The sequence below is a fragment of the Ictalurus furcatus genome, chromosome 19 (genome assembly GCF_023375685.1).
Source record: "Ictalurus furcatus strain D&B chromosome 19, Billie_1.0, whole genome shotgun sequence".
NCBI lineage: Eukaryota > Metazoa > Chordata > Actinopteri > Siluriformes > Ictaluridae > Ictalurus > Ictalurus furcatus.
In genome coordinates, this window is record NC_071273.1 from 8,721,995 (window position 1) to 8,746,898 (window position 24,904).

The 24,904-nt window shown below is 37.3% G+C and overlaps 1 protein-coding gene across 1 annotated transcript in view; it reads right to left on the reverse strand.

Moving 5' to 3' along the window:
- The window catches only part of LOC128622969 (thyrotropin-releasing hormone-degrading ectoenzyme-like), a 186,841-nt gene that overhangs the window by 138,796 nt on the left and 23,141 nt on the right, over positions 1–24,904 (reverse strand). Inside the window, exon 3 of the mRNA XM_053649753.1 lies at positions 16,453–16,579. Coding sequence (XP_053505728.1) covers positions 16,453–16,579 — 127 coding nt within the window. The remainder of the gene's footprint in view (positions 1–16,452; positions 16,580–24,904) is intronic.

Here is a 24,904-nt window from a genome sequence, read left to right on the forward strand (position 1 = left end):
TCCACTGTAAGGAAAATCATCTACAATTGGCACAGATTTCAAACCAATTTGTCTAGGACTGGCATCCCAACAATTTCAACCCAAGAGCAGACTTGGGTTGCTGATGTCTGATGCAAAAAGAAGTCTCCAAGAACCCCAGAATTTAATCATAAGATCTACTAGTAAGATTTGCATCTACAATCAGAAAGAGACTGCACAAATTTGACCTGCATGGGAGACATGGCAGGAAAAATCCTTTGCAAGACTACAGTTTGCCAGTGAGCATATAGGTAAAGATAGTTGAGGGTTAAGGGCCCAGCAGTGACAGTTTGGCAGTGCTGGGATTTGATCAGCACTCCAATGTTATGCTTTGGGGTTGCTTCGCTGCCTCAAGGACTAGACAGCTTACAATCATTGATTCAACTATGAATTCTGCATCATATCAAAGAGTACTTGAAGATAATGTGAGGCCATCTGTCCCCTCACATTATCTGACCGTAGTGTAAATATGGGTGTGATTGTGTCCTGTTATGGGTTGGCACCCTGTCCACAGTGTCCAACTGTTTTTGATGAGGTTCAAATGTTTTTCAATTGAACCTCAATGCTTATCAGGATATAACATAAAGGATGCTAATGTGATAAACTCACATAAAATAAATTAATTTCTACATGGTTTCAGTCTCAAAGTTCCATTTAACTCTTGTAGATTTAAGATAACAAACTTTTGTTGAGCTGTGCTGTTATACTATGCTATTGCCCTATGCTATATGGCACCAACATCTTTACACAGTTCAGACAAGACTCCTTTTACATTAAAGGAAGATGCACAGCAGTTTCTGCTCATGTCATTTCAGTCATCTGGTTATCATCACTGTCGGTTTTACTGGCTCCCTTTGGACTAGAATGATGTCTGGCATTAGATTACACAATATATTTACTTGATATGTCTAGTCGTCATGGCGTTATTTTGAAATGTTTTGCCACTCAAAGGATCCTGAAGATCTTATGGACAACAAAACAAACTGCAGTTTTACATTATTATAGAAGCTTATGTAAATGTATGTTGCATTGCAGAATCATGGCCAATGTGCCATTTTCCCCTGCAGCTTGTCTCCTCTTTGTCATTATCAATCCAATTATGGTATTACATCACAGATTATTGACCAGTGCTCAAGAGGACATTTTGTTTGGATGTAATCCCTATTACAGAATTAATTGTCATTGCAAATCACTGCTTATTCATTGACTTTTGCCAAAAAAATCCTCTCCGTCATAAAGCCCCGTTTCTAAGACGGTTTAGTGCTAATAAACTCTGTATTATGTGTCTATGGAAGCATATTGAAGTACAGTTCACGTATCAGCACAAACAAGACAGCGGAAGGGGAAGAAGAAAGGCCATTCATTTTGGAAACTGCAGATATTATTAAGTATGTGGCATTTATAAAGAGCAAATCTCTTATGTCGTCCACAAAGTGCCACTCAGCTAAGCACCAGCAGTCATTCAGGATGATGAATGGGCTTCCTGTAGACATTTGACCAAATGAGTCCCTCTGATAAATGAGTCAGATTTAATTTATGAACCAAGTCTTTAATAATGATTTACTTGTTCTAAAGAAACAAAACATCTCAAGTTGTTTACATATACAATCAAATATAAACTGTAGAAAGATGTTCTCACATTATGGTCCAAAAATGTAGGTTGCATTTTATCACCTTTCAGATGCAAATCGAAAGCTCTCTGGTTATATCAACCTATTCATCTTTCTTATTAAGACTTTAATTACGCAGCTATTCGGCTATCATATACTCAGACATTGAGGTCATTCTAATTAACCTAGCTTACTTATTTTTACATTATTTGTCAGATGTTCTTATTCAGAGTGGCACACATTATTATAAGTTATTAGTTTCCCAATAGAACATAAGCTTGAGTTCCGCCAATGCAGAAACGGTAATGAAACTTTAACATTAAACAATAAGTCTAAATATAAATGTGGCAAACAATGATTTGCACAGTCTAGAGGTAAATCTAAAGTGGCAGATTTGCCTTCATGCACCTGCTAATTTGTAGATTTATTGCACTATGTTGCTCTGTAAAGATTTATGTACAGTGGGGGAAATAAGTATTGAATGCAGCAACATTCCTTTCAGTAAATATATTTCCAATGAGGCTATTCATATGAAATTTTCACCAGACATCAGTATTAACTCAAGAAATCTGCAAATATAAAGAATTCACAACATTAAAGTCCATAAATAAAGTTACGCGTAATAAAGTGGAATGACACAGGAAAAAAGTACTGAACACGCTAAGAAAAACCTGTTCTCCAAGGCAAGGTAGGGTAAGAAACCAGCTGAAATCAGTAAGTAATTATACCTCCTATCTGTGCAAATGTCAGCTGGGTTAGTAAATTGATGGTCTGTATAAAGGCTTTTCATTACCAAGGTATCACACAAGAAACATCTCATGATGGGTAAAAGCAAAAAGCTCTCCCAAGACCTCCGCAACATTATTGTTTTGAAACTTATTGATGGAATCGGATACAGACGTTTTTCAAAACTTCTGAATCCTCCAGTAAGCACCATTGGGGCCATTATCCACAAGTGGAAGCAACATCACTTCGTCATCAATCAGCCACACACAGAAGTTCCTCGCAAGTTTTCTGACCAAGGAGTCAGAAGAATAGCCCAAGAAGTAGTCCAAGAGCCAAGGACCACTCGGAAAGACCTCCAGAAACACTTGGAGGCAGCAGGTGCCATCGTCACAGAGGAAAGAATGGGCAATGCACTCCACTGTTCACGCTCACCCAGCAAGACTCCATTACTAAAGAAAAGGCATGTTGAAGCTCGTTTAAAGATTGCTACAACTCATTTAGACAAGCCTATGAAATACTGGGAGAGTGTAGTCTGGTCAGACAAGAGCAAGCTTGAACTTTTTGGCTGTCATACTACACACCATGTCTGGAGAAGAAAGGCACTGCACATCACCCTAAAAACACTATACCAACAGTGAAGTTTGTAGGTGGAAGCATCATGGTGTGGGGCTGTTTTTCATCGCATGGTACTGGCAGACTTCATATAATTGAAGGAACTATGAATGGAGCCCCTTAACGGGAGATTCTTGAGAAGAATCTGCTGCCATCCACCAGGATGATGAAGATGAGATGTGGGTGGACCTTCCAGCAGGACAACGATCCAAAACATACAGCAAAGGAAACTCTCAATTGGTTTCAGAGAAAAAAAATCAAGGCATTAGAATGGGCCAGTCAATCACCTGACTTGAATCCAATTGAACAAGATTTAAAGACAATATGTTTAGAAGAATTGCCATGTTACAGCAAACCAGACTACAGTTGCCATCCTTCACTGTGGCCTACAAACATGGCCGCCAGGGACTACACTTCCCACACACACACACATGTTCACCTTCTCCGGACCACTAGTCAGACACACCTGTTGCCAATCACACTCACAATCACACTACACTTTAAAAGAGACTGCTAATTCACAATGTGTTTGCGAAGTAATATGCGCAGTTGCCATTGTCTCTGTCATTTACCAAACGGTTACCTTGTTCCTCGTATTTACTCATGGTTTTTGATCTTGTTTCTGGTTACTCGTCTTTGATTTTTGCCTTGCCTCATATGTTGATCGCCTGACCCCTGCCTGTTATTTCAACCACGACTCTGTCTTATGATTTGGATTTATCTGCATATCTCTCTTCAATAAAATTCTTAACTGTGATTGCATCCATCCTAAACCTCATTTCGTGACAAGAATGGGTCAAAATCACACCTGAATACTGCGGCCCATTAATTTCTTCATACAGGAAGTGTCTTGAAGCTGTCATTACAAACAAAGGCTTCTCCACTAAGCATTAAATACATATCAGTTAGCGTGTCCAATACTTGTTTCCCTGTGTCATTCCTCTTTATTACACACAAGTTCATTTATTGATTTTAATGTTTGGATTTCTTTATATGTGTAGATTTCTTGAGTTAATACCAAAGTCTGGTGAAAATTTCATGTGAATAGCCTTACTGGAAATATATTTACTGAAAATAATGTTGATGCGTTCAATACTTATTTCCCCCACTGTATATTAAGAATGTATTTAAGTGTCATGTGTTTGTTGTGTTGTGTTATTTGTCGTTAGTGCATACTTTGGAATGTATTAATATAAACAAGGGTCACATATCAAAGGTCCAGGATTTGTTTACTTTGTACATACCCACTGTATACATTATTTTGCCTTCTTTAACTTTACCAAATATTAATGAACAATAATTTATATGACACAAATCACATTGCCACAACCTTAGTACGTATGGTCTCTTAGTGTAATAGGCACATTTTAGACATATAATTTTGTGTCAGCATTTACTTTTAAACTTGTCATGAGTGTACCAAGTAAGAAAAGTAACTGCCAGGTAGTTAAGAGTGTTTCTGCTGGGTTAAAACTTTGGCTTAATGCTTCCATACGAACACTATTTTTCTATTTCTTTTCTATTTTTGATATACTTCCAGGTGGAGATTTAAACCTCTGTCGGGGGCATACTTCGAACAATCTGCCAATGGACTGTTGGAAGTTCAGTATTTAAATGCTGCCTCAAGACTGGCATGACTCAGAAGAATACAGAAGGGTGGTTTAGCTTTTGGTAGGTAGAATAGGTCTCGCATCCCTCTACACTTGAACCAGCTGGTTGCCTATGACACTCGATGGTAAGTTGTCATTGTTATATCGATAACTTTGTTTGTGAAAACCTTGTTTTGTGCACCAAAAGGTGCCTGCCACTCCACTTCAATGTTTCCAAGCTATTTCTAACTCCTTCGAACATCTGATTGTGATGATTGTGTGATCCCATGCCCCAATCTAAGGCCAGACACTCCTTTCTGCTTACTGTTGTATCCTTGCTGATGAGTGGCCAACATTTGATCCACCAGATAAGGTTCTCAACTATGTCAGCGGTTTTCAGTACCATCTCTTCCAAGCCTGTGGTGCAGCTTATAGAAAGCTGGAAAAATCCCAGTGTCAAATGCAGAAACTGTTTGATTTCAAGGCCAAGGCTGTTTTAAAACTTGTGATCAGTTATTAGCTTTGTTGTCTGTGGCTATTAGTCCTTTTCTATCCAAGATTTCTGGCCCCTTCATTATGGTTAAGTGTCTGGCCAAACTTAACTACTTAACTTTTTAAAACCCTATTTGATCCCTGTGACATCTTTACCTGTTGGTGTTGTGTCAGCTTTGTCCTCTGGTTAGGTGATCTGTTGCTGAAAATCCATTGGTCTCCTTAATTTCTAATTTGCAGTGCTAGATCTGAGCAACCTAATCACTGAAGACATTGGAGGATTGGAGGATGCCTTAAAAACCCCAAAATGCTTGCTGAACTAGCCTGGCATCTTTCACAACTGTCTGAGGCTGGCATCTGGCTGCTTGTTCCATCATTTATTTTCCCTCTATTTTCCTTGATGTTCCTAGCTGCACAGCAGTCCTTGAGCATTACATTGATGTAGGCTTAGCTCAGGCAATTAAACAATAATCACACCCATGTTAATCCCAGGAAAAGGGACCTGTTTAAAAAGAGGTGGAATATCTGATGGCTCATAATCTGGCTGGGCCTAGTTTTAGTGCATGGAGCTAGTCCTGTCTCCTTGTTAATACATTTGATGGCTCATATAGATTTTGCACAGACTATAGGAAGCTTAACTTGCTCTCCAAACAGGATTGTTACCCAATACCATGATTGTGTAGACAGAGTCAGATCTGCTACATATGTAAATATGTTTGAGTTGCTCAAAGTTATTGGCAAGTGCCGTTATCAGCTCAAGAAAAAGAACTGTCTGCCTTCTTCACCTCTAAACATTTTCGACAATAAAAAGTGCTGCCTTTTGGAGTCTTTAATGCTCCTGCCATGTCCCAATGCTTTGTAAATCAGGTATTGTCTGGATTATCTGGGTGTGACCTACCTGGATGATGTTGTCCTTTATAGCTCTTCCTGGTCAGAACATCTTGTTCAGATTTAACAATTGTTTATACATCAAACTGAAGCAAATCTCACTGTGAATCCTGCCAAATGTGAGTTTGGAAAAGCCACAGTAACATATGTAGGCAAAGTTGTAGGGCAGTGCTAGGTATGGCCCATTGAAGCCAAGGTAGGATCCATCCATTGGTTTCCAGTATTGACCAACCATTGAGAACTCCACTAGTTCATGAATAACTGGCTACTACAGGGAGTTTTGCCACAATTTGGCCACCATGGTCTCACCACTCACTACTCCACTGCTTCTACTGCGGTATAAATGGACCACAATCCACTCATGTTCATTAACTGTATGAAAAACCTCAACCAGCAGATTATGAGTTTGAATGTAATCCTGCAATGCTTATACCTCAAAGCTCACAACATCAAGGGCACATTTCCAAAGTGGTGGCTGAAGCTCGGTCCAGAGCATAAAGACATAATTATTGTGTTTGCCTGAGTGTGCGCTCATTTGACTGTGTATCTCTTCTTTTCTTTCGCGCTCTACATTTCCTGTTCCTATAGCCCAGGATGCAAGGGAAAAAAAAAACTGGAGGGATGCTTTAAAACTGCCAGAAGTCTGTATCTGTCGTTTTTTACAAAAGTAATTTAAGTAAGTAAGTAATTTTTATTTTTATAGCACCTTTCTACAAGAGACACCACAAAGTGCTTAACATCCACAATATAAAAACAAGGAAGCATAAAAAACAAAGACAAAACAAACAAATTAGACAAAAGCAAGTTTAAACAAGTGGGTTCTTAGCTGCATTTTAAAAATGAAAACAGAGTCCACAGATCTTAAATCCAAAGGGAGAGCATTCCATAATTTGGGAGCAACAACCTCAAAGGCACAGTCACCTTTAGTCTTTAGTCTTTTAGCCAAAAGCAGCTGTAAGATCTAAAAGAATCAGTACAGAACATTTACCTGCATCACCTTGCATTAACAAATCATTTGAAAAGAGAGCAATTGACAGAAACCAGACTGAAATTTCTGAAACATATTATAGGCATCCAAAACAGCTGTAAGTTGATTAGCAACCACTTTTTCCAAAACCTTAGCCATAAATGGTAAATTCTAAGTAGGCCTATAGTTTTGGGGTAAATATGGATCAAGATTTTTTTAAAGAAGTGGTTGAAGAACAAATCGGAACATTATCAAATATCAGTGAATTATTAATTATAGAAAGCACACAGGGGCCAATAGTGTCAATTACATTTTTGAACAGAGCAGTGGGTACCACATCAAGAGAACTGGAGGACATTTTAGGACTAACCAGTTTGATAAGATCTTCTAATGTTATCACAGAAAAATTCTTCAGGATTATTGGCCTGAAGATGCAAGATATTTGAAGGGAATGAGAAGGAATAATGTTTTCTCATGTATTGTTTACCTTATTCACGATAAGAGAAAGTAAGCTGTTGCACTCATCAACTGTAGAGATTTGAACAGCAGGTGATGGAGGAGAGACAATGTTATTAATGGTGTTGAACAGAATTTTGGGATTGCGTGTGCTACTAGATATAAGATTGGAGAAGTATTTAATTCTGGCATCCTTAACCATGCTATTGAAATCCATTAAGAGTTCTTTTAAATGCTGATAGTGAACTAGAAAATGAGTAGATTTCTACAAATGATCATTTTTACGACAAATCAGTTTAAAAGAACGAATATTATCATTCATCCAGGGCTGGAATTGATCAAAGGAGCTGCTCTAGGCAATACTCATTAAAAGATTGCACTTGAACATCAACATTTCTATGTGACATAATAATGATAGTATTTTCAAAAGCAGCAGCAATTTTTTCTACCAAATGGTTAATTAGGATGCAAGAATTAATTACCCAATTACCACATGCTGAGTTTAGATTAAAGGGCAGGTCAAATAAGCTACAATTATCATCTGAGATACAAAGGTCCTCAGACAAAATAGAGCTGATATGTAAATCAAAACTAAAGACAAGATCTAGAGTATGCCCTTTTATATGAGTGGGTTCAGTAACATGTTGAGTAAGATTAAAAGATTCAGTGACACTCATAAAGTTAGATGTAAATTTATCAGAGACATCATCAATATGAATATTAAAATAATCAAGAATCACAATACGAGAGAATATAAGAATACATGACTAAAATCATTTTAAAAATGACTGTTTGGGCTAGGTGGATGGTAAATTAATATAGAATAAAAGGGATTAGTACGTCCAACTTGAAACATTTTCACTTCAAAAGAGGAGAAAGACCCAACATATACCATCTGATTAAGAAATGTCTTCTACACAGCAGCAAGTCCTCCACCAAAGCCTGAGGTTCTAGGCAGGCTAATAAAAGTGTAATCCTTTGGACCTAATTCTAAAAACAGACCATTTTCTATATCGCCAGGTTTCAGTCAAAAACAAAAAGTCCAAATCCTTGGTTTGAATAATATAGTTCAACACAAGTTTTGTTAGTTATTGAACGAGCCTTTACCAGTGCCATCTTGAGAGGTATAGTAACGACTTCAGCAAGGAAGCATATGGAGTTCACGGGGACTCAGTATGCCGCATGCGAAAACTCTATTCGCTGGTGGGAAAACGGTCTCCACATGCATATCGGGGAAAACGGGACAGAGACAGGACAATCAAACATTACTAGCCATAGAAGATGGAGAATCAGTCCACGGATAAGCAGGATACATGGGGGCTAAACTCATCTGCAGCGATCGACTCCGTAGTCCGACAACTCCTCGCTTCCAGAAACGCATCAGCTTCATCTAAATTCTGGCCTTTTTCCCTCGCTTCCTGCGATGTCTGCGGGAACTTCGATGTTGAAAACCACCACCAGAATCACCGGCTAACAGCGTTGATGTGGACAGTAATGATTGTGGAATACCATCCCATGGAGGTAGAGCACTATGATCTACCATAGATGATCTTATGTATAAAAGAGTTTGGCGATCATACACCTGAGCAGCAAGACCATCATTAAGAAGCAGCAAAAAAAATTAGGCACACAGGACAGGTAACACAAAAAGAGGTAGACAGATAGTGGCAGTGACAGAGCCAAACACAGGCTCCATCTTGCACTATACTTGCAGGGGTAGGAGAATGTTAAAAGAGGGCTCTCTCTCTCTCTCTCCCGCTCTCTCTCTCTCTCTCTCTCGCCCTGTCTCTCTCATTCTGTCTCTCTCTCTGATGCAATGGCCACCAAGTTTTCTCTTCACATTCACTAGATACCCATTTCCCTTCCTTTTCAATAAATATAATTATCAGTTATCAAGCATTATTTATTTATTTATTTAACACGAGAGATCCTTTATATCCTCACTGTGGAACTCCATACAAGAATGCAAGAGAATGAATATATAGTGTATTGTATATCACAATACATTCCATTTCAATAAGGAACAGTATAACATTGTATTGCTTTGTCACTTACACAATGGCTGATAAGCATGTCTTACTTCAATATTTTGAATAATAGGTCACTGCTGTTTATTACTGGTGGGACAATGCCTAATTGCCATATTCACAGATGCGTGGATATGTCCACTCCTACACCAGTGTATGAAATGAGAGACAGCGTGCATTAGATAGAAAGAGAGATGCTTTCTTTTTCTGCCATCTAATCTCTGTGCTAATAAGCTCTTCTGATAAACAATCAAGCAAATGCAAAACACAGGGACACATACATAGACACTCATACACACAAATCCCATTAGTAGATGCTAAATGAGTGGGTGAATTTGCAAGGCTGGTACAATGGGCTGCTCTTAAGTTGAGCTTGAATTAGATCTCCTCTTTGTCACAGCTGCAGAATGGATGGGGGGAAAAGCACTCAAAATACTGAAAAGAGCGAGAGATTCTGAGAGACAGACAGTTTAGTCATCTCGAGGGCTAGACTGTCAGCAGCTTCCTGATTTGGACAAACAAAAATGGATATATTGGGAAAACTGAGATGTTTTCAACAGTCCACTGCAAAGAATAAGCAAGTGCAAAATGCAGAGAAGGAAGTAAGATATAAACAATATGAATGAGCTGGATTTTAAGGAGAAATAACAGAGATAAAAATAGGGCAGTAAAGACTGTACTATATTCGTGAATTTCCAGATAATCCAAGTATGCATGCTTTATGATTTAGGAACTGATCATAAAAAGTATTTTAAACAAAATCCGACTACACATATTGGTCTTCACATTGCTGTACCATCCCTCACAACATAGCTTACACTCCGTTTATTCTAAGATCTCTTAAGCATCAAAATTTATATGATAGACACCTGAAGTTTGCTTGGTAATTTACTTGTGTATACATAAAGTGGGTCAGAGGTTCACAGGTTGGTGAGCTGTTAACAATCATCAGACAGATACTGGCACTGTGCTGCAGTTAATCTCTCTCCACTTTGTGCAATATCCTTTAGTAAGCTGGACTGATAAATATTCCCATTATCTATTGGACATTGATATTATTATTATTAGATGCCTTGTTTTGGCCTGCTCTGCCACAGAAATATTTTAGAAATCAGGCTACTGACAATAAGTTATAGTTACAAAGAATGACAAAAAGTAACATTGTTGAATATTAGAATGGCACTTTTTAATGGGAGTTAAAGCTAAGAGGTACCTAACTACAAACATGGGGGCAGGGGAGAGAGATAGAGACAATAATGTCACAATATTGATAAATCGTAAGGCTAAATATTTAGACAAATCTAAGAGGAAACCTGATCTGAAAGGGGTCAAAAACATTACAATGGGGAAACAGTAACAGCTAAGTCCAGAATCTTTAGGGGGGGGGAGTTTTATTTAAAAAATATTTTAAAATAATTTTGGCATTTTATTCATCCAATCATCATTTGGTCATCCAATCCAACTCAATTCAGAAAATATTTGGTTTATTGTTCATCACCATCAACTTTTGACACTGTGTTAATTACATAGAATTATCACAGCATCCTCATCAGACCAGATGCTCCATCAGACCATATCCGAAGTGTAGACACCCACAGTTCATCCAGATTTCATTGTCCATTGATCATTCCCTCCTTTACCCACACACACACACACACACACACACACACTTTCTTTCTTTTCCTCTCTCCTTCTGAAAATAAATGTACCAGAATAGACCACCTCTTTTATACAGGACATGCCTAAATATATTCTTGTTGACATATTCTTGTCAAATAATCCATTATCCAGTCCAGTCTGCATTAGCACTTACATTTTTTATTACCAGGCTCAGTTATTCACAACTAATCTAAAATGGCTCAACCTAACTAACACATTACATAAGACAGAGTTGCAAATGCTCTTTGCTGATCTGGCATTACAGTTTTCAATCAGTTCATACTTTGACATCTCTCATCTTGCTCAGCAGCCTACTATACCATACAATATAACATAAAATTATATTTATCAGTGTGAAGACTGTAGCTTAATGTTGGAACAATATTTTGTGTTAACTGAAATAATATATTCTAGTCTTTGAATGGATTAATAGATGCAAAGACAATCAATTTAAAGACAAACAATAACAGGATGGTCCCCAGGATGGTCAATTGGTGGTCAATTACCCAGTACTCTCACTCGTAACTAATGCAGGACCTCGCCATCATTTCTCCCCATCCAATTTGACCAGGAACTCATATGCTTATTGCTATGTTCTCTTTGGCCATTTTGGTTTGAGAATTTCTCAGCATTGGCAAAGTGTTGCAGATTTTCCATCCAATCAGTAGTTCTGTTAGACTGATGCTGCAGCAAGTAGAATAAGAGGACAAGAATTGGATTGCCATGTTTAAGTATGTGCATTGCTATTTCGATCACTAGCTCTACGGGTACATTTTCATGTGGGTTATGTTCAGCTATTTCACAAAGGTTGGCTTAGGACTCTCCATGACCTGCTCTGTTTTCATTGAGGGTAAGAGCAAAATTTCTAAGTAACATGTGTTATAGTAAGATATTACAAGATAATTATTTCTTTTGCATTAATAGATGTCTGTAGCAAACTGTTGCTTTGATCTGTCAATGTGGTGTGGACAGTAGTGGTTCTTTTTGCTATGATAATTTGTTCCCTATGTAGAACTTGTATGTCTCCACCACATGGTTTATATCTACTGATATTCCCAGCAACTATACAGCCTGTTAGATGCTTTGCCCAAATTTTGATGCCTGTTGTGAATACATACAATGACTTCCATCCTCATTGTTTTGGGTACAGAAATATAATTTCCTAATGTGATCAGTTGCTCACATTTTTAAAGTGAAGCTTTTGACAAGAAAAAGTCAATTACCTTGACAGGCTGGCCTGCCTTCCTTTATGATCTGTCACAACAGTTGTAGCTGGCTATTGTCCTGTGTGGCTGACTTAATCAAACTCAGTTTGTGTGGGTTGGGTGGCAGGTTACTGACAACTGCATTAACATGGCAAGCTACATCACACTCTGTCTCTGATCTGTTTATGCACTGTAGTGGACTTGGTGGCAGTATGTCCACATTACTTTCTAGGGGATTATTCTACTTTGACGCTGTACTCAATTTCATTAGCTGTCTCTGGAATCTTATTGGCACTAAGTCCAGATCTGTACTGGTAATCAAAACTATAAGGTGCTTATGGCCTAGAATTAACTTTTCCAACCCACTAGGTATTTGGAATGTTTTGCAAGTCAAACTCAGGACAGACCTTCGTTTTCTATTTATGAGCGCCCAAGCTTTGACTGAACTTGGGGTACCCTACAAAAAAAGTTGTGGGAGCGGATAACTTTAGTTCATGCGGGTGGAACCCAGTAGCCAGAAAGAAAGAAATGCCACGTTCATTAATATCAGAGTGTATGCTGCTCAGTTTCTTGGTTTAGCGTCATTACTCCCCAGAGCATCACTTTCTTCCTTGAGCTTCCATTTGACAAGTAGGCAGTAATTAAATGCCTAATTGGGTTTTAGATGGCTAATTGACATTTGCACATCAGAGGGTGAGAGATACCCTGCTGCTCTCAGAGGGTATGAGCCAAGTGTTAACATAAGGTGTCAAACCAGTCATGGCTGTCTGACAGGTGAGGGGAAAGAGAGTCCTGGAATCTTTTCATTTGTTTTGTCTTTTTTTATCCATCCTTTTATTGTATATTATGTTCTGCCCTCCGTAGATCAGCAGAGGTGTCTGCAGAGCATCAAACAGCATGTAACAATCCATCATCCAAGATGAGGGGTCACACCACCATGTCAGTGCTAGGGATATGAGTATAAAAATTGTGAGCTACAGAAAAAAAAATGTAGACAAATACCCTCTCTCTGCCACTCACAGTTACAATTACACAGATACCGCATAATTTCTTGACATTAATTAAAGACCTGTGTTACAACCACACATTATAATTATAATAGTGCATTATTAGTCCCCTCTTTACAATGTCTTTCCATATTTCTTACTCTCTGCTAAAGCCTCCTGTTCTAACCTAAACCATCTCTTTTGTTTTCATTTAAGGTTGTGTCAGGTGTATGTAGAGGATATCAATATTTATCAACAATTATTTCCTATTTCCTGTTGCTTCCTGAAGCAAAATACATATTCTGGTGTAATATGGATTTTATTTAATACAATAAAAAGAACAAAGAGCATGTTTTTCCAACATGGAAAAAGCAAAAACCTCTGCATTCCACTGATATGAACATTTTATTATATTGGATCTCTGTTTCTATTATTCAAAACATAAAATAAAATAAAAAATTCTGATAAACATGACACAAGATCAAATTTTATCTAACTTCTCATGATTTTAAGAACATTAGACAAAAATGGTAATTAGCAGAAGGCTAAATTGTGTCCATCAGCTTTAACTCAGCTTTAGCTCCCTGGCATAGAGACTCCCATAAAATAAAAAAAAGATCAGAATTTTCACTTGTGCCATGTCCCTACTGAGTTATTTTATTGACACTATGAATTCAGTTAAATTAATGGCCCAAATTGGAATTGTAAACCCGATAAGGTCATTATTATTATTGTTGTTGTTGTTGTTATGCTTATTATCTTTTATAAAAAAAAAAAAAAGTTAATTCTGTGTACTGCTTATTTTGTGTACAGCGCTTTGAGAAGCAGCTTTTAAAGGTGCTTTATAAAATAAAGGTTACTGTTATTATAAGGTTTATTATTAGGTTAATTATTAAGGTTAATTATAAAATAAAGGTTATTATTATTATAAGGTTTATTATTAGGTTAATTATTAAGGTTAATTATAAAATAAAGGTTATTATTGTTGTTATTATTATTATTATTATTATTATTATTATTATAAGGATAATTATTATTATAAGGTTAATTATAACCTTTTCATATCTATGGGCAATCATAAGCAATGGTCTTAACAGTTGTGTTATCAAAAAAAAGTATGTATTTTGTTAATCAAACCTATGTGTGCCTTGTAAAGACTTAAGAGATGTATCGATGTACGTGTAGCACTTGTACGCTATAGTGGTAATAATCTGCAGGATTTGATTTAATTCTCTGTATTTTTATCTAACTTATTTCTGGATGAGCAGAAAGACGGTGTCCTGCCATCAGAGACCTGAGGCCCTGCAACTGCTGCCTCCCTCAGTACACAGATGGTGCCTTTACATAAGTGAGGCAAGCATTACATCCACATCATTTCCCTTTCAAGGACTCAATTCACACAGGAACAAACTCTTGCTCCTGAATATAACCCCACATGCAAAATTATGACAAAAGCAGTCTTATTCTGAAGAGCCAGTTTAACACAATAAGCATATGATGTCTTTTACATCTTGTGGCTAAACAAGTCATATTGTTTAAATAGAATTAGAGCTTGAAAGCCCAGAGTGCACAAACCAAGCAAATACAACATGTAGCTTAAAACTCAAATGTGCTGTACCTGTGTGAAACTGTGGTAAATGTTTAGAATGTTTATTCTCATTCACATTAGTTCATTTTTGTATTTGTTTTATTTCATTATAATGAAGTCAAATGGCAATATGTTGGTGTTTGATGAATCATAGTGATAGATAGCCAGTGCTGGTCTCTGATAGTAAACTGTAGTGATGGTGAATGATAATGTTGGTGAATGTTGAGGTCGTGTGTTTGCAGTTTAAAAAGTAGCAAAATATTTACCTCAAAAGTAATATCTGCATGATGAAAGCGTAAAATTTGTCAGCATCCATCCATCCATCCATCTTCTGTACTGCTTATCCTACATAGGGTCACTGGGGAGCCTGGAGCCTATCCCAGGGAACTTGGGACACAAGGTGGGGGACACCATGGACACACTCTCACAAACTATTAACAATTTAGAGATGCCAATCAGCCTAAAATGTATGTCTTTGGACTGGGGGAGGAAACCGGCGTACCCGGAAAAAAAACCCTGAAGTGTGGAGAACATGCAACGTGGCAGAGGCAGGATTTGAACTCCCATCCCTAGGAAAACTTTCTAACCACTAACCCACTGTGCCCCCCAGTTTGGCAGAATGTTATCTTTACATGTTTAGCTGTGTTAATTGACTTTTGTGAAAATGTTGACCTCAAATTACCAGCTGACAACTCAAAGGAAAAAAACTCCCTTGGCTTATGAATAGGCTTTGTCCTGTTTGACAAGACTGAACAAGACAAGCCTTTAAACAATAAATCAATAGTGTAACCTTAAATGAAATAGCCTTGTTAGAGAGCTTTCTAAGGACATGGTCACACCTGAGGAGCATCCTGCAACCAATGCTGTCAGACAGGAAGCAATCACACTAGAAGTCATTATGTATCCAGGTAGGTCAGTGATTACTGCTTTGTAACTTGTGTGTCAGTTGTAGAAAGTCTTTAACCCTTTTCTATAGCAATCCCTACAGCAAAATGTGATCACTGTGACAGTGTCTCTGCTTCTCTGTACTTTGAGTAAGGGAAATGCCATCAGCCTAAACAGCAAGTCATACTGTCAGTGTGAACCATTTCTTTCTCAAAATAAAGCTGTTGCTTTGTATGTAGATCAGACTTTTCCTGCTACCTTAGTTAGCGCTACTAAGCCACACTCCAGCCAATCCAGAGTCTTATTTAGATGCACGAAAATCACCAGTGATTTTATTGTCTCTAAGAACTGAAAAGGTGAATGAAATTTTTAATGACTGATATAAGACCCTCAGTCTGATCAGTTATGTAATGTTAAACAAGAAGACAATTGGTTAGGGGTGTGGACACAAGGCAATGTAGATAGAGGTGTTGAGAGAGGGCACTGTAGACCAGAAATTGATAGCTGAATATAAATGAACAGATCAAACTGACAGAAATCCACCTGTGTGAAACATAGTTGGGTGCTGGCTACTAACCCACAAAACACTCACACAATAACACACAAGAATTACTCAGAGTAAACCAGATCCACATGGACACCACACAAACACACAAATCATACACCAAAATATGGTACATGTACATTATGCTGCCGTCAAATAGCAAAGACACAAGTAGTCCCATCACACACAGCCAGGCTTACCTAGTTTGGGCAGGGAGTATTTTACTTTGAAATAATTCTGGTAGAAGTTGAGAAGCCTTTTGGTGATCTGCAAGGCATAATCTCCTGATCCGCTCTGAATGGCATCAGGTCGGGCGTACAGTCGGATCTGTCCCAAAAACACAATAACAAAAATTAAGTGTGACCATGCACAGATCATGCACAGATATAATTGTGAGAAATTTCACACCACTGCACTCAAAAAATTATATCTCTGATATTTTTCCTCAATAGATTGCTTTTAATATTAAATTTAAATATTAAGCCTATTTCTATATACAGAATTTTTACTCTATTCCAGCTTGAAACTGTCTTATTCTATTGGCAGATCATTTTGCTTATTTTAAGTGTTTATTTCTAGAACCAAGATTATCTGACAATTTCAAGCTAGAAATGAGCAAATATGTTTTGAAATAGGCTTAATAGTCTTGTATTTGTTATATAATATTTTCATAATGATAAATATTAAATGACTTGTCCTTTATTCAAGATATGTTCACTTGCTGAGATGTGCTAAGTCAAGTAATTCTGTTTTAAAGATGATTTCAAACTTTTCTTGTGACAGGAAAAAAAATTTCATACAGATGTACAACCATTTGTAGCTTCCCTTCTTGGATCTACAGCATTACAACATTGACTGTACTCTTCATAGTGCTTGTGTGATAATGGCTAAAGTAATAATCACACATAGTTTGCTTAATACAGTACTTATATCACAATATTTCATTTTCTCATTTAAGTGTTAAACATAAACATAATTATTCATTGTCATGGTAGAGTCGAATACAGCGCAGAACTACACTACCCATCAGCCCCAGCACATCACATGATCACGTTCCTCTCTGATCACCTGCACCTGTTTCCTGTTTCACCTAATTAGTGTCACTAGTTTCTGTAGATGTGCAAATAAGGTAGATTATGTAGTTAAATGGCGCACTTATATAACACTTTTATCCAAAGTGCTTTACACTGGTTCTCATTCACCCATTCACACACACACACACACACACACACACACACACACACACACACACACAAATGGTAGCAGAGCTGCCATGCAAGGCGCTAACTTGCCATCGGGAGTAACTTGGGGTTCAGTGTCTTGCCCAAGGACACTTCGGCATGTGGAGTCATGTGGGCCGCGAATCGAACCACCAACCCTATGATTAGTGGACAACCCGCTCTACCACCTGAGCCACAGCCACCCCTAGTTGTGTCCCAAATAACATACTATACACTTACACTATGCACTATACACTCTGCCCTCTAGTGAATGAATTTTAGAAGGGTAGTATCATCTGAAATGGCAAACTTTCGGTTTTGTACTAACCGGAAGTATATGCTGTTTCCCGGTCGAAGGCAAATTACGTCAAACGCATGTAATGTGATGGCCCTGGCATTAGCAAAATAGCCAAACAGATAACAAAAAAGAATTAGTACATTTTACTGTTTGTGTTAATGTTTCCTTTTATGCCCAACAAGACCTCAGTCACTGTCAGACAGACGTGTAATTGTCTCTGCAGGCAAATTTTGCATGCACAATTTAAAATCAACATAGTAAGTTGTGGTTGTGGCCTCCCCATCCACTATGTAAGGAAAGCTCCGACCATTGAGTGCATCATCCAGGAACTTAAAGTGCACTTTGTTTTTTGGGGGTTTTCAGTGTGAACACACTAATCATACTATTTATACTACAAAATGGCGTAGAACAGTGCATAAGTGTGCAATTAGGCATGTACCTTGTGTGTCTCATTGTCTAGCTTTTGTGTTGTGTCACTTAGTCCTTCGTGTATTCATACTATTGCCATGTGTATCTAGTACTTGTTGTTTTGTTTCATGTTCTTTGTCTCTAGTATTGTGTGCTTCACTTTAATAAACATCTGCACTTGCATCCACGTCCATGACAAAAACCTGACACTCCTTCATTTGGTTGCCTTGATTAACCAATTTATTCTGGTCAGGGTCATGGTGGAACCTATCCACATTCACACCTATAGGGAATTTAGAGTAGCCAAGGAAACAAAACAAAAAAACATTAGGACAGCAATGGGAAGATCATGCAAAATAAAGCATTTTGGCTGCAACTCACAAAAAAACTCTGATCCTGTACGTACTGAGCTCAGGGTCGAACCAGGAAACCTGGAGTTGTGATTGAGAAGCATGCTTTATTTTGAGAAGCATTTAATATTGCACACTACAGTAATTAATATTGCACACTACCCCTTATGCGTCCCTATTTTTCCTAAGAAAATAAGTCACCAATGGTCCTAAGTAGAGAGAGATGTTTGATAACTTCAGCTCAGTTTTAAAACAGAATTTAAAGAGATGGTCTAAACTTAAAGAAGGAGACAGTACAGTAAGTGTATTTTGTCTCTCTGGCAATTGAATTAAATAGAACATAATATTGTATTTAAAACATTCGATCTGTGATGTGAGATGTGATGTGAGAACTGAAACTGATGTCCAGCTAATATTTTCACATGGAAAGCAAGGGAAATTTTTCCATCTTAGGAGTCCTCTTTTTTTTTTTTTTGCTCTATCAGAGCTACTGTGTGTATTCTTTTAAAGCTTGCAGCAATTTTCACACAATAAAAGAGAGCAATAGAAGTTGAGGAGAGAAATTAGAGGCAAAAGAGAAACAGGGGTAGAGAGTGAAAGAATATGAAAATATGAACCTTTGTTTGAGATGCACTCCAGCAGTAAAAATAATAGACTAGCTGAGGCTGATACGTGTCTTTTTCTACACAGTCTTTCACCCAGATAGAAGAAATGGCTTCCTGAGCCAGGCATAACAGACTCACACAGTCACCAGCAAAGAAAAGAATAATGTTTCACAATTATCTTTGATTTGTTTTCACTTAACATGTTGATACTTTAGTGATTCATTTCTTTGTGTGAATTATTTAATGATTTTTGAAGAATAATAAAACAGTATGGAAGTTATTTTGCATGGATGTAATTTATATAAAGCATGTAATGTGTGTTTAAATGGACAAATGAATGTTGCTGGATTGATTAACTATTATTTAGAGCCTGTGAAATATCAATTTACAAGGATTTATTTGTCAGTTGGTTGGTTTTTTTGTTAGTTTTGTTTGTTTGTTTGTTTGTTTGTTTGCAGGAAGAAAGCTTGGTGTGGTACTAAATGAGTTAATTGGTCTAGAATAGACTGTATGTGGGCCAGAGGGCTGTCTGTTGTTGACTGGAGGCTAATGACACTAAACAAAGCTTTTAGCATCTGCACAACTCATGCTTCATGGACAAGTGGAACCGAATTAAGTGTGTTAAAGTTGCCAAGACAGAATACAACCCACATACAACCCACACACAGGAAGAGAGAATTCTTAAGTGTCCTGAGTCACACAACCTGCACTGTCACATAATGGAATGAAACATCAAAAGCCCACAGACCTTTAAATATTTGAGCTGTTACAACAAAATTACATACCACAGGCATACAGTATGTCTATAGCATGGGCCCAAACATCTACCTAATGGCTCCAAGTCCATTTGTAATATGGCATTTTATTTGAAAATACAAATGGAGATCTGAAAACTCTCTTATTTACTGAAAACACTCTTATTTAATTTTGGTCATTTTCACACTTTCACGCTGGCCCTTTGAGCCAGAATTGTGGCATGATGTAGCGTGAATGTGTTATCAGGCACAAGCGTGATCCAGAGAACCAATCCCTGGTGCTCTTAAAAATGGTGGTCTGAGGTTTGTACCAGCTTAATCCTGGTGCGGTGCGTATCAGGTGTGGAAGATATCTGAGCTTGGCGTTGAGTAATGTGGTTGAACTTGTCATCCTTCCTTTTTCTCCTTTCATGATGCTGGAGAAAGGATTATTATGGTTATATGATATATGACATAAAACCATACTTTCATAGGACTGGAGCAATGCAATTAACTCACCTTTATGGGGCAAGTGCTTTGCAGGTATTCCTGCATAATGACATGCCATCCATATTAAAAAAATGCTGTTCTTTGCTGTTCTCTGTTATTGAGTGTTTCTTTTTTTAAACATCAAACTGAAGTTTAATAGATAGTGCCTAACATTTTGTAAACCTGCATGAATAAATAGTGAACTGTGCAATCGATCCATGATTTAGAAGGAATTCTTTAATATAAACTCGATTATGAGCCCATAAAAAACACAGAATTGGGTATGGACTCAAGCATGATTTTAACATTAGGCTTATTTTATTACAATTGTATCTCTTACATATACACCCACTGGCCAATTTAATAGGACCACCTGTATACAGTCCCCTCCAAAAGTAACGGAACAGCAAGGCCAATTCTTTTGTTTTTGCTGTACACTGAATTAATTTGGGTTTGGGATCAAAAGATGAATATGAGAGGATTTCAGCTTTTATTTCCTGATATTGTGGAAAGTGGATGGTAAGTATATATTCTGGCATTTCGAACATTCTTATGGACATTTTAGTATGTTTAACCTTTGAATTTATTTTTACCTTATTCCATGTGTATTTGTGTTTGTCCTAGACACAAAACCAGATGTGTTAAATGGTGATGCACACATTCAGTGTATCAGATTCTGATGGCAATGTGCCTCACTTCCCATTAGAGAAATGCCTCTTGCCCTATCAGATCTTCACAGAGGAGGAGTCTTATACTTAAGAGCTAGTGGAAAGCACTTTGGAAATAAACAATGAGGTGAAAGAGTATCAAATGTGCACGTCACAGCCAAACCATCCAAACAAATGGACTCCTGACTTACCCCAGTCCCTAGACAAGAGTCCCAAAATGTTTTCCTGGATTCCCAATCCTGTGCTGTACATTTTACTATGTTAAATCTATTAATTCATTTTACCCCTTAAATGGCACGTTAATCAGCTAGTGAGTTTATTCAACTGTGTTAGAAGGGGGGAAACACACAGGAAAAAAAAAACGTGCAGCTAAAATTATCAATGCAGCATTAGAACTCCAGAATCAGAAATGGAAGAAAAGAAAAAAAAAAAAAAAAAACAATCTTACAGAATCAAGTACTTGGATGGAAATGTAAGGAATTCCTTGAAACATTATGTTCTATACCAAACCTCCTAACTGCCAGGGGTGGTGAGATTGTCCTGGACACCTTCTTGTGCGTGTATGCGTGCATGCCAAGACTTTTCACAGTTGTTTAGTGACATACAGCAGATTCAAGATTTTATTTGTCACATACACAATTATATACAGTATATAACTTGCAGTGAAATGAAAAGGCAGTGAAATGAAAACACTTCACTGGAGTGAAATGAAGTATGAACCAGTATTGCAATAAATAACACTATGGTACATGGCATTTTTCCCCTTCTTCCTCTCGATTAGTGTGCAGTGGATTAAATTTACACAAAATGGATCTATCTGCTTACTAGCTAGTGCAAGCAAATAGCTTGTCAGAATGTTTAAGCTTGGTAAGATAACATTTTCTTCAGTGTTCCACCACACAATTTAGTCTGTAAATCAATAAGCTTTGGTTGCTAAGCAACATAACAAAGATCTGGGTATTCTATGGGCAGAACAATGGCTTACAACCTGGCGCACATATTATTCAATTGCAATGAGGTCACAGCTGTGTTTACAACGGCTTCATACATGGCTCAGCAAATCAGCCAGATTTTAGAACTGAAATTATCTGTTTTTATAAACAGAATTTGACAATTAAAAAATGTTTATAAATTATAAGTTATGTCACTATGTAACATCATTAACTATGTAAGCAGTTCAGCCAAACCAACCTCTGTGTGGCACTTTTCATAGACTGTGGTGTTAATTGCAGACCGCCACCAATTTTTTGCTCTGTGGCATACAGTACATTATCCAGGTTATTCTCACCACCCAACCCATGGCAGTTATAAGGGGGGACATAAAATGTTAGTTACATATGCAACTGTTCTATATATTCTGGATAACTGCCAGGGAACTGATGCCGTCATAGTGAGGAGGTCCAAGGAAAGATGCTGTGTAGGACAGCAGTGCACGCAAGAAGGTATCCAGCTGATTCTGACCATCCTTACTGGTTATCTATTCCTACAGCCAGTTACAAACTTAACTAGTGTTTGAAACAAAAGCTTGAATACTCAGGATGAAAAGAAATCAACCCTCATCAGGTAAAAAGCCACAGTGGTATACTTTTATAAGTTTTCCTTTACCATGAAAAACCTGACTTATGTTATTACATTAGTCGTCTCAGATTTTTGGATGAATTCTCAGTTCATCAGCTCAGCTGATTCTGTTACTCTAATCTTGCACTGAGAACAAAGCTTAACAGTCTGACATCCCACAGTAACACTGGTATTTGTGTTGCAGAATTAATGATTGTGACAGAGCCTGGAGGCCAAACTGGTGGCAGGAAACCATATGTAGCAGAGTCCAGAGAGAGCAATGTTCAATGCAATCATGACAGGATGCAGGCTGCTGAGACCAGCCTGAATGAGAATGGCTAGCTGCAGCCATACACATACAACAGACTAAATTAGAGACAATAATACACTTCAGATCAGTCTTCTTAAAACTGTTAGAGAGTCTCTCAGATATATGGATTGGATTTTAACAAGCCTAATTAATTGATTAATGTTATGTTTGTCCATGAAATAATAATTTGCCATATGTTTACACATACATATCCTAAGCAAACCAGTGCAGAATACAAAAACAAGGAATAATATGATATGCCTGGTCTTGTATTGTACATTACAGAAACAAGAGACACTTTGAGGAGAAGGAAATCATTGAACGGTTTACATTTATTTATTACAATCAACAATTTTATTGCATTCAAACCTTTTGACTCTACAGCAAAAGAGCCTCTTTCATATGCAGGACACACTGATCCAGAAACTCTATAAGTTTCAAGCCTGAAAAGAGCCAGTGGTAGGGGTTTTGAGATAATGTGGAGCTGTATCAGTCACGCTTTTGCATGACTAAATTAATAGAAACTAGGAAAACATGAAAACATATTTGCATGAGCTGCAGAAATCAGCAAGGAGAGGAAAAGAGAAGAGCACAAATATGAGTTAAGCGCTTTATGGTTATGCGGGTGCTGCCATCAACTCAAACGTTGTACCATTTAAATTGTTCTAGGGAGTCTTTTTCATCCTGTTCTAGAAATTAAAGTTGTATAATCCAACACTGTACTAGAATTACAAAGGCCTTTATTCATCAACGTTCTGGACAAATGAGCACATATGACATTTTGTAACGATGTACAGTAAGAAACAATTCTGCATCTGTTTCTGGAAACAGTTGTAAATAATCTAACGCAAATGGTCATGTAAGGATAATTGATGATTACCCTAATATACAGAATATAATTTCATGAAACACACGCTAATGTGTGCCGGTGTTATGGCATTGAGCCAATAAAAGGAAAGCATGTAACAGATTAGAGTTACATGTATTCATGATCCAGAAAAAATATATATATATTTCTGTGAAGCTGAGTTAGAGATTTTTTTTTAAAATTGCAGCTTTTTAGAAGCCTCAAAAAATCTAATAAAATAAAATAAATGGAGGAAAGGATTGCCCAATGTCCCAATTGACCAATGTAATAGTATATTGTAGATGAGCATAGACAGTTTAATACTTGACTACTATATAGTCATTTAATACATGAATAGGTCAGATTTAGCTAAAGTCAGATTCATTTAAATTTTAATTCATAAAAACCGTGGAAAAAAAAATCAACCCAAAATGAAGAAAAAAAAATCAGCTTTTTGAAATGATGTAATAACCTCAAATAAAAGGTTTGCACTAGTTCATGAAGCCCAGGTGTGTGATTCTGCTAATGGATCCTGGTCAGTGATAAATGGTGCCTCTTGTATTTATGCTATTTAGCTATTAAAAATCAATTGAATATAAAAAAGCATATGCTGTTTTGATCTTACAGATATTGTAGGCCAAAGTTGAAATCCATGAATATTCTCATTTTATAATCCACTGTTCTTTCCCACTGTCTCTGTTAGGCTCCTTTTGGGCTGTGCTGTCTTGAGGTAACCTGCATACCCAGAGAGGGGATACTAGCACTCAGCATATGGCAGATATGCTGCACTCAAGGGGGAAATAAATCCCTTTCCTGTCTTTTCCATTAGCACACAACAGATAGTGTGTTTCAAATCTGGAAATGCATCCTTCCTCCAGCAGTTCACTGACTAACTCACGAATGAATCGAAGTGCAAAAATACATATACATGTATATATAATATATATTATATACACACATAGGCCATATATATTTGGCGTATGTATATATATATATATATAGAGAGAGAGAGAGAGAGAGAGAGTGCTGTGAAAAAGTATCTGCCTCCATCCAATTCCTTCTGTTTTTGAATATGTCTCATACTAAATAGTTTTAGATCTTCAAACGAAATACAACATAATACAAAAGCAAGCCGAGTAAACACGCAATGCGGTTTTTATTTATTT